This window comes from Macrobrachium rosenbergii, chromosome 48, assembly GCF_040412425.1.
Source record: "Macrobrachium rosenbergii isolate ZJJX-2024 chromosome 48, ASM4041242v1, whole genome shotgun sequence".
Lineage (NCBI taxonomy): Eukaryota > Metazoa > Arthropoda > Malacostraca > Decapoda > Palaemonidae > Macrobrachium > Macrobrachium rosenbergii.
In genome coordinates this window covers 22,546,295-22,557,194 of record NC_089788.1, presented here as the reverse complement: position 1 = coordinate 22,557,194, position 10,900 = coordinate 22,546,295, and the positions used below count along the sequence as shown (strand labels likewise).

Genomic DNA, 10,900 nt, shown 5'->3' with positions numbered 1-10,900 from the left:
GGGCAGCATTTCTGGGGATTCCCAGCCCTTGAAGACATCGGGAGCGCCGCAAGGCTTCGGGCATTTTAGGAAGCTAAGGATAGGTGAAGGCTGTTCAGTTTGGTAAAGTGGAAAAATGAACGCTTTTGCTAATTACATGTTGTACTGTGTTGCTGCGGCAGTTGCATTTATAATTGTACTGGTTGTTGGACTGCCCACTGCTCATGGAATACTTGCTGGACCCGCAGACCTGTGGGCGACTGCGGGAATTATTATGTGCTGCGTTCCCGCGGCATTAACATTTCTCAGTGTACTGGTTGCTGGATTGCCCGCTGCTCAAGGAATACTTGCTGGACCCGTAGCCTTGTGGAAGGCTGCGGGAATTACCATGTTCTGTGTTGCTACGGCAGTTGCATTTCTAATTGTGCTGGTTGCTGGACTGCCCACTGCTCAAGGAATACTTGCTGGACCCGTAGCCTTGTGGAAGGCTGCGGGAGTTGTCTGTAATATTGTGACTAATAAATTATACTTATACCTGGAAATATATGCTCGTCGTCGTCGGGACCGAGACCATAGTCTTACCAAAGAAAGCCTAATCATGGAAAATAACATTCTTTATGAAAAACTATTAGAGCAAGAAGCTTTGGTCGTCGAAAACTAGGGCAAATATCACGTTTGCAGGCGCAGGCGGAGGAAAGAGACGTGGAAAACCAAAGACTCAGATTACAGCTGGAAGAGAAGAGCGCCGCAAAAATAGAGGTGACCGCGTCCCAGATGAAAGAACTCCTGACGATGAGAGAGAAGGACCATCAACTCCTCGCCAGTCTCCAGAGAGAAGTGAAACGACTTACTGACGTGTGTGACTTCGCCCAGAAGACTATTTCTTTGCTTGAGGAGGAACTGGAAAGAGAGAGAAGGTCTAGGAGGAATCTTGAGGAGTCATATTCCAAAGTTTTACAGGACACTTACAATAGTCATGAACGGAGGATGGCTGAGGCAAAGGTGGCTATAGGCCAGCTTAATGCTCAAATCAGTCAGCTCCACCGGGATACGCGTCTCAAGGACCACCAGCTGTCGTCGCTGAAGGGAGAGTCAAGGAACAGGAGGAAGTCTGCATTGGATTGCAGTCGGTGACAAGGAAACTGCAGGAGGAAAACATTGGACTCATCAGAGCGAAGACTGGACTCGTGCAAAGAATCAAAAGGTAATTATGGACATATTTCGAGGTCCTAAACCCAATCATATCTGTCCTCCCCGTCCTCCAAAACCCCATCCTTTTCCTCCAAAACCCCATCCTTTTCCTCCAAAACCTCATCTTTTCCCTCCAAAACTGTATCCTTTCCCCCCAAAACCTCCTCCCTTCCCTCCAAAATCTTATCCCTTCCCTCCAAAACCTCATCCTTCCCCTCCAAACCCTCCTCCTTTCCCTCCAAACCCTCCTCCTTTCCCTCCAAACCCTCCTCCTTTCCCTCCAAACCCTCCTCCTTTCCCTCCAAACCCTCCTTGTTTCCCTCCAAACCCTCCTCCTTTCCCTCCAAACCCTCCTCGTTTCCCTCCAAACCCTCCTCATTTCCCTCCAAAACCCCATCCTTTCCCTCCAAACCCTCCTCCTTTCCCTCCAAAACCCCATCCTTTTCCTCCAAAACCGCATCCTTTCCCTCCAAAACCGCATCTTTTACCCCAAAAACCTCATCTTTTCCCTCCAATACTGCATCCTTTCCCCCCAAAACCTCCTCCCTTCCCTCCTAAACCTTATCCCTTCCCTCCAAAACCTCATCCCCTCCTCTAAACCCTTCTGCCTTCCTTCCAAAGCCTCATCCCTTCCCTCCAAAACCTCATCCTTCCCCTCCAAGCCCCCTCCTCCCTGCCCTCCCCTCCAAGCCCTCCTCCTTCTCCTTCCTCCTCATCCTCCAAGCCCTCCTCCTTCCCCTCCAAGCCCTCCTCCCTTTCTCAAAGTCCTCCTTCTCCCTTTCCCCAAAGCCCTCCTCCCTTCTCTCAAAGCCTTCCTCCTTTCCCTCCAAACCTCCTCCTCCAAGACCTCCTCCTTTCCTCCAAGCCCTCCTCCTTTCCCTCCATGCCCTCCTTCCCCTCCAAGCCCTCCTCCTTCCCCTCCAAACTTTTATCCTTTCCCTCAAAACCCTTATCATTTCCCTCCAAATCCTCCTCCTTCCCCTCCAAGCCCTCCTCCTTCCCCTCCAAACCCTCCTCCTTTCCCTCCAAACTTTTATCCTTTCCCTCCAAACCCTCCTCCTTTCCCTCCAAACTTTTATCCTTTCCCTCCAAACCCTTATCATTTCCCTCCAAACCCTCCTCCTTTCCCTCCATGCCCTCCTCCTTTCCCTCCATGCCCTCCTCCCCTCCAAGCCCTCCTCCTTCCCCTCCAAGCCCTCCTCCTTTCCCTCCAAACCCTTATCATTTCCTCCAAACCCTCCTCCTTTCCCTCCAAACCCCTCCTTTCCCTCCATGCCCTCCTCCTTTCCCTCCATGCCCTCCTCCTTTCCCTCCATGCCCTCCTTCCCCTCCAAGCCCTCCTCCTTCCCCTCAAAGCCCTCCTCCTTCCCCTCCAAGCCCTCCTCCTTCCCCTCCAAGCCCTCCTCGTTCCCCTCCAAGCCCTCCTCCTTTCCCTCCAAACTTTTATCCTTTCCCTCAAAACCCTCCTCCTTCCCCTCCAAGCCCTCCTCCTTTCCCTCCAAACTTTTATCCTTTCCCTCAAAACCCTCCTCCTTCCCCTCCAAACCCTCCTCCTTTCCCTCCAAACTTTTATCCTTTCCCTCAAAACCCTCCTCCTTCCCCTCAAAACCCTCCTCCTTCCCCTCCAAACCCTCCTCCTTCCCCTCCAAGCCCTCCTCCTTCCCCTCCAAACCCTCCTCCTTTCCCTCCAAACTTTTATCCTTTCCCTCCAAACCCTTATCATTTCCCTCCAAACCCTCCTCCTTTCCCTCCATGCCCTCCTCCTTTCCCTCCAAACCCTTACCCTTTCCCTCCAAATCCTTACCCTTTCCCTCCAAGCCCTCCTCCTTTCCCTCCATGCCCTCCTCCTTTCCCTCCATGCCCTCCTCCTTTCCCTCCATGCCCTCCTTCCCCTCCAAGCCCTCCTCCTTCCCCTCCAAGCCCTCCTCCTTCCCCTCCAAGCCCTCCTCGTTCCCCTCCAAGCCCTCCTCCTTTCCCTCCAAACTTTTATCCTTTCCCTCAAAACCCTCCTCCTTCCCCTCCAAGCCCTCCTCCTTTCCCTCCAAACTTTTATCCTTTCCCTCAAAACCCTCCTCCTTCCTCCAAACCCTCCTCCTTTCCCTCAAAACCCTCCTCCTTCCCCTCAAAACCCTCCTCCTTCCCCTCCAAACCCTCCTCCTTCCCCTCCAAACCCTCCTCCTTCCCCTCCAAGCCCTCCTCCTTCCCCTCCAAACCCTCCTCCTTTCCTCCAAACTTTTATCCTTTCCCTCCAAACCCTTATCATTTCCTCCAAACCCTCCTCCTTTCCCCTCCATGCCCTCCTCCTTTCCCTCCAAACCCTTACCCTTTCCCTCCAAACCCTTACCCTTTCCCTCCAAATCCTTACCCTTTCCCTCCAAGCCCTCCTCCTTTCCCTCCAAGCCCTCCTCCTTTCCCTCCATGCCCTCCTCCTTTCCCTCCAAACCCTTACCCTTTCCCTCCATACCCTTATCCTTGGCCTCCACGCCCTCATCCTGTCCCTTTCCCTGAAGGTCCTCTCCTTTCCCAAGCACAAGTGAATTTAGATGATTTGAAAGGGTGCTTGCCAACCTCAAAAGAAACAGGCAAAAGGAGAAGGATAACATTCAGTGCCAGGAAAGAGAGGAGGAAATCAGGGACACGAAGAAGATGATCCCGGACCTAAAAAGAGAAGATGAACAGCCAAGTAAGGACAACCAGTCTGAAGAGGAGGAGTTCTCGAAACAGCTGGCAGGGGAGGTTGATGCAAGACGGTGAGCTCTGGAAGGAGAACTACGCGGACTCAAAACCACCTCCACCACAAGCTGTGGCAACAACAATTCTTTGGCTGATGCATCGCTGCAGGAAGCCAAGAAGAAATGGGAGATGAGCTTAGAAGAAATCAAGAACCAGCTTAAGGAATTCTTCCCAGAAGAGTAATCGGATGGTGGGAAGGAGGACACAGCGTCAGGACTCCGCCAAAAGAGGTCACTGAAGAAGAGGTGACATCGCAGGACCAGACGTAAGAAAAACCGAGGAAGAAGAAAGAGGCTTAGACGAACTGGCTGAGAGCAGAACAACTCATTCAGGAGGATCTGGCCAAGTGCTGAAGACGCTGACTGGCTGGTGCTGGGTCCAGGGAGTCCTGCTCTTGGGGAGTGTGACTTGCATTCTCCTGATGGTGGTTGGAAGGAGTTGGCTCTAATGATCGATGTCTCCGTCCAGGATCTTGGTGTTCCTGTCGATCTGTGGTGCTTGGTGGGAGCACTGCAGATCGTGAGGTTGGAGGCGGAGATGGTCGATGTCTCGATGTCTCCTTCCAGGATCTTGGTGTTCCTGGCAGTCTGTGGCACTTGGTGGGAGTGCTGCAGATCGTCAGGTCGGAGGCGGAGATGGTCAATTTCTCCGTCTAGGCTCTTGGTGTTCCTGGCAGTCTGCGGCACTTGCTCGGAGTGCTGCAGATCGTCAGGTCGGAGGCGGAGACGGTCAATTTCTCCGTCTACGCTCTTGGTGTTCCTGGCAGTCTGTGGCACTTGCTGGGAGTGCTGCAGATCGTCAGGTCGGAGGCAGAAACAGTCAATTTCTCCGTCTAGGCTCTTGGTGTTCCTGGCAGTCTGTGGCACTTGCTGGGAGTGCTGCAGATCGTCAGGGTGGAGGCGGAGACGGTCAATTTCTCCGTCTATGGTCTTGGTGTTCCTGGCAGTCTGTGGCACTTGGTGGGAGTGCTTCAGATAGTCAGGTTGGAGGCGGAGACGGTCAATTTCTCCGTCTAGGCTCTTGGTGTTCCTGGCAGTCTGTGGCACTTGCTGGGAGTGCTGCAGATCGTCAGGTCGGAGGCGGAGACGGTCAATTTCTCCGTCTAGGCTCTTGGTGTTCCTGGCAGTCTGTGGCACTTGCTGGGAGTGCTACAGATCGTCAGGTCGGAGGCGGAGACGGTCAATTTCTCCGTCAAGGCTCTTGGTGTTCCTGGCAGTCTGTGGCACTTGCTGGGAGTGCTGCAGATCGTCAGGTCGGAGGCGGAGACAGTCAATTTCTCCGTCTAGGCTCTTGGTGTTCCTGGCAGTCTGTGGCACTTGCTGGGAGTGCTGCAGATCGTCAGGTCGGAGGCGGAGACAGTCAATTTCTCCGTCTAGGCTCTTGGTGTTCCTGGCAGTCTGTGGCACTTGCTGGGAGTGCTGCAGATCGTCAGGTCGGAGGCGGAGACGGTCAATTTCTCCGTCTAGGCTCTTGGTGTTCCTGGCAGTCTGTGGCACTTGCTGGGAGTGCTGCAGATCGTCAGGTCGGAGGTGGAGACGGTCAATTTCTCCATCTAGGCTCTTGGTGTTCCTGGCAGTCTGTGGCACTTGCTGGGAGTGCTGCAGATCATCAGGGTGGAGGCGGAGATGGTCAATTTCTCCGTCTATGGTCTTGGTGTTCCTGGCAGTCTGTGGCACTTGCTGGGAGTGCTGCAGATCGTCAAGTCGGAGGCGGAGACAGTCAATTTCTCCGTCTAGGCTCTTGGTGTTCCTGGCAGTCTGTGGCACTTGCTGGGAGTGCTGCAGATCGTCAGGGTGGAGGCGGAGAAGGTCAATTTCTCCGTCTATGGTCTTGGTGTTCCTGGCAGTCTGTGGCACTTGCTGGGAGTGCTGCAGATCGTCAGGTCGGAGGTGGAGACGGTCAATTTCTCCATCTAGGCTCTTGGTGTTCCTGGCAGTCTGTGGCACTTGCTGGGAGTGCTGCAGATCATCAGGTGGAGGCGGAGATGGTCAATTTCTCCGTCTATGGTCTTGGTGTTCCTGGCAGTCTGTGGCACTTGCTGGGAGTGCTGCAGATCGTCAAGTCGGAGGCGGAGACAGTCAATTTCTCCGTCTAGGCTCTTGGTGTTCCTGGCAGTCTGTGGCACTTGCTGGGAGTGCTGCAGATCGTCAGGGTGGAGGCGGAGAAGGTCAATTTCTCCGTCTATGGTCTTGGTGTTCCTGGCAGTCTGTGGCACTTGCTGGGAGTGCTTCAGATAGTCAGGTCGGAGGCAGAGACGGTCAATTTCTCCGTCTAGGCTCTTGGTGTTCCTGGCAGTCTGTGGCACTTGCTGGGAGTGCTGCAGATCGTCAGGTCGGAGGCAGAGACGGTCAATTTCTCCGTCTAGGCTCTTGGTGTTCCTGGCAGTCTGTGGCACTTGCTGGAAGTGCTGCAGATCGTCAGGTCGGAGGCGGAGACGGTCAATTTCTCCGTCTAGGCTCTTGGTGATCCTGGCAGTCTGTGGCACTTGCTGGGAGTGCTGCAGATCGTCAGGTCGGAGGCGGAGACGGTCAATTTCTCCGTCTAGGCTCTTGGTGTTCCTGGCAGTCTGTGGCACTTGCTGGGAGTGCTGCAGATCGTCAGGTCGGAGGCGGAGACGATCAATTTCTCCGTCTAGGCTTTTGGTGTTCCTGGCAGTCTGTGGCACTTGCTGGGAGTGCTGCAGATCGTCAGGTCGGAGGCGGAGATGGTCAATTTCTCCGTCTAGGCTCTTGGTGTTCCTGGCAGTCTGTGGCACTTGCTGGGAGTGCTGCAGATCGTCAGGTCGGAGGCGGAGACGGTCAATTTCTCCGTCTAGGCTCTTGGTGTTCCTGGCAGTCTGTGGCACTTGCTGGGAGTGCTGCAGATCGTCAGGTCGGAGGCGGAGACAGTAAATTTCTCCGTCTAGGCTCTTGGTGTTCCTGGCAGTCTGTGGCACTTGCTGGGAGTGCTGCAGATCGTCAGGTCGGAGGCGGAGACGGTCAATTTCTCCGTCTAGGCTCTTGGTGTTCCTGGCAGTCTGTGGCACTTGCTGGGAGTGCTGCAGATCGTCAGGGCGGAGGCAGAGACGGTCAATTTCTCCGTCTATGGTCTTGGTGTTCCTGGCAGTCTGTGGCACTTGGTGGGAGTGCTTCAGATAGTCAGGTCGGAGGCGGAGACGGTCAATTTCTCCGTCTACGCTCTTGGTGTTCCTGGCAGTCTGTGGCACTTGCTGGGAGTACTGCAGATCATCAGGTCGGAGGCGGAGATGGTCAATTTCTCCGTCTAGGCTCTTGGTGTTCGTGGCAGTCTGTGACACTTGCTGGGAGTGCTGCAGATCGTCAGGTTGGAGGCGGAGATGGTCAATTTCTCCGTCTAGGCTCTTGGTGTTCCTGGCAGTCTGTGGCACTTGCTGGGAGTGCTGCAGATCGTCAGGTCGGAGGCGGAGACGGTCAATTTCTCCGTCTAGGCTCTTGGTGTTCCTGGCAGTCTGTGGCACTTGCTGGGAGTGCTGCAGATCGTCAGGACGGAGGCGGAGACAGTCAATTTCTCCGTCTAGGCTCTTGGTGTTCCTGGCAGTTCGTGGCACTTGCTGGGAGTGCTGCAGATCGTCAGGTCGGAGGCGGAGATGGTCAATTTCTCCGTCTAGGCTCTAGGTGTTCCTGGCAGTCTGTGGCACTTGCTGGGAGTGCTGCAGATCGTCAGGTCGGAGGCGGAGACAGTCAATTTCTCCGTCTAGGCTCTTGGTGTTCCTGGCAGTCTGTGGCACTTGCTGGGAGTGCTACAGATCGTCAGGTCGGAGGCGGAGATGGTCAATGTCTCCGTCTAGGCTCTTGGTGTTCCTGGCAGTCTGTGGCACTTGCTGGGAGTGCTGCAGATCGTCAGGTCGGAGGCGGAGATGGTCAATTTCTCCGTCTACGCTCTTGGTGTTCCTGGCAGTCTGTGGCACTTGCTGGGAGTGCTGCAGATTGTCAGGTCGGAGGCGGAGACAGTCAATTTCTCCGTCTAGGCTCTTGGTGTTCCTGGCAGTCTGTGGCACTTGCTGGGAGTGCTGCAGATCGTCAGGTCGGAGGCATGAGAAGGTCAATTTCTCCGTCTAGGCTCTTGGTGTTCCTGGCAGTCTGTGGCACTTGCTGGGAGTGCTGCAGATCGTCAGGTCGGAGGCGGAGACAGTCAATTTCTCCGTCTAGGCTCTTGGTGTTCCTGGCAGTCTGTGGCACTTGCTGGGAGTGCTGCAGATCGTCAGGACGGAGGCGGAGACAGTCAGTTTCTCCGTCTAGGCTCTTGGTGTTCCTGGCAGTCTGTGGCACTTGCTGGGAGTGCTGCAGATCGTCAGGTCGGAGGCGGAGATGGTCAATTTCTCCGTCTAGGCTCTAGTTGTTCCTGGCAGTCTGTGGCACTTGCTGGGAGTGCTGCAGATCGTCAGGTCGGAGGCGGAGATGGTCAATTTCTCCGTCTAGGCTCTTGGTGTTTCTGGCAGTCTGTGGCACTTGCTGGGAGTGCTGCAGATCGTCAGGTCGGAGGCGGAGACGGTCAATTTCTCCGTCTAAGCTCTTGGTGTTCCTGGCAGTCTGTGGCACTTGGTGGGAGTGCTGCAGATCGTCAGGTCGGAGGCGGAGACGGTCAATTTCTCCGTCTATGGTCTTGGTGTTCCTGGCAGTCTGTGGCACTTGCTGGGAGTGCTGCAGATCGTCAGGTCGGAGGCGGAGACGGTCAATTTCTCTGTCTAGGCTCTTGGTGTTCCTGGCAGTCTGTGGCACTTGCTGGGAGTGCTGCAGATCATCAGGTCGGAGGCGGAGACGGTCAATTTCTCCGTCTAAGCTCTTGGTGTTCCTGGCAGTCTGTGGCACTTGCTGGGAGTGCTGCAGATCGTTAGGTCGGAGGCGGAGACGGTCAATTTCTCCGTCTATGGTCTTGGTGTTCCTGGCAGTCTGTGGCACTTGCTGGGAGTGCTGCAGATCGTCAAGGCGGAGGCGGAGACGGTCAATTTCTCCGTCTATGGTCTTGGTGTTCCTGGCAGTCTGTGGCACTTGCTGGGAGTGCTGCAGATCGTCAGGTCGGAGGCGGAGATGGTCAATTTCTCCGTCTAGGCTCTAGGTGTTCCTGGCAGTCTGTGGCACTTGCTGGGAGTGCTGCAGATCGTCAGGTCGGAGGCGGAGACGGTTAATTTCTCCGTCTAGGCTCTTGGTGTTCCTGGCAGTCTGTGGCACTTGCTGGGAGTGCTACAGATCGTCAGGTCGGAGGCGGAGACGGTCAATTTCTCCGTCTAGGCTCTTGGTGTTCCTGGCAGTCTGTGGCACTTGCTGGGAGTGCTGCAGATCGTCAGGTCGGAGGCGGAGACGGTCAATTTCTCCGTCTAGGCTATTGGTGTTCCTGGCAGTCTGTGGCACTTGCTGGGAGTGCTGTAGATCATCAGGTCGGAGGCGGAGACGGTCAATTTCTCCGTCTAAGCTCTTGGTGTTCCTCGCAGTCTGTGGCACTTGCTGGGAGTGCTGCAGATCGTTAGGTCAGAGGCGGAGACGGTCAATTTCTCCGTCTATGGTCTTGGTGTTCCTGGCAGTCTGTGGCACTTGCTGGGAGTGCTACAGATCGTCAGGTCGGAGGCGGAGACGGTCAATTTCTCCGTCTAGGCTCTTGGTGTTCCTGGCAGTCTGTGGCACTTGCTGGGAGTGCTGCAGATCGTCAGGTGGGAGGCAGAGACGGTCAATTTCTCCGTCTAAGCTCTTGGTGTTCCTGGCAGTCTGTGGCACTTGCTGGGAGTGCTGCAGATCGTCAGGGCGGAGGCGGAGACGGTCAATTTCTCCGTCTATGGTCTTGGTGTTCCTGGCAGTCTGTGGCACTTGCTGGGAGTGCTACAGATCGTCAGGTCGGAGGCGGAGACGGTCAATTTCTCCGTCTAGGCTCTTGGTGTTCCTGGCAGTCTGTGGCACTTGCTGGGGGTGCTGCAGATCGTCAGGTCGGAGGCGGAGACGGTCAATTTCTCCGTCTAGGCTCTTGGTGTTCCTGGCAGTCTGTGGCACTTGCTCGGAGTGCTGCAGATCGTCAGGTCGGAGGCGGAGACGGTCAATTTCTCCGTCTAGGCTCTTGGTGTTCCTGGCAGTCTGTGGCACTTGCTGGGAGTGCTACAGATCGTCAGGGCAGAGGCGGAGACGGTCAATTTCTCCGTCTAGGCTCTTGGTGTTCCTGGCAGTCTGTGGTACTTGCTGGGAGTGCTGCAGATCGTCAGGTGGGAGGCGGAGATGGTCAATTTCTCCGTCTAGGCTCTTGGTGTTCCTGGCAGTCTGTGGTACTTGCTGGGAGTGCTGCAGATCGTCAGGTGGGAGGCGGAGACGGTCAATTTCTCCGTCTAGGCTCTTGGTGTTCCTGGCAGTCTGTGGCACTTGCTGGGAGTGCTGCAGATCGTCAGGTCGGAGGCGGAGACGGTCAATTTCTCCGTCTAGGCTCTTGGTGTTCCTGGCAGTCTGTGGTACTTGCTGGGAGTGCTGCAGATCGTCAGGGTGTAGGCGGAGACGGTCAATTTCTCCGTCTAGGCTCTTGGTGTTCCTGGCAGTCTGTGGTACTTGCTGGGAGTGCTGCAGATCGTCAGGTCGGAGGCGGAGATGGTCAATTTCTCCGTCTAGGCTCTTGGTGTTCCTGGCAGTCTGTGGCACTTGCTGGGAGTGCTGCAGATCGTCAGGGTGGAGGCGGAGACGGTCAATTTCTCTGTCTAGGCTCTTGGTGTTCCTGGCAGTCTGTGGCACTTGCTGGGAGTGCTACAGATCGTCAGGGCGGAGGCGGAGACGGTCAATTTCTCCGTCTAGGCTCTTGGTGTTCCTGGCAGTCTGTGGCACTTGCTGGGAGTGCTGCAGATCGTCAGGGTGGAGACGGAGACGGTCAATTTCTCCGTCTAGGCTCTTGGTGTTCCTGGCAGTCTGTGGTACTTGGTGGGAGTGCTGCAGATCATCAGGTCGGAGGCGGAGACGGTCAATTTCTCCGTCTAGGCTCTTGGTGTTCCTGGCAGTCTGTGGTACTTGGTGGGAGT

General features: G+C 55.4%; 1 protein-coding gene across 1 annotated transcript; it reads left to right on the top strand.

Annotated features, from left to right (window-relative positions):
• Positions 1-2,323: 2,323 nt before the first annotated feature.
• Positions 2,324-3,820, top strand: LOC136831005 (uncharacterized). Its single transcript, XM_067090947.1, has one exon. It carries the CDS (start codon positions 2,324-2,326, stop codon positions 3,818-3,820), a length of 1,497 nt encoding a protein of 498 aa, XP_066947048.1.
• Positions 3,821-10,900: the final 7,080 nt, after the last annotated feature.

Bases quoted from the DNA above. Each gene is read 5' to 3' on its own strand.
- LOC136831005 (XM_067090947.1), top strand. From the start codon at position 2,324: ATGCCCTCCTCCCCTCCAAGCCCTCCTCCTTCCCCTCCAAGCCCTCCT.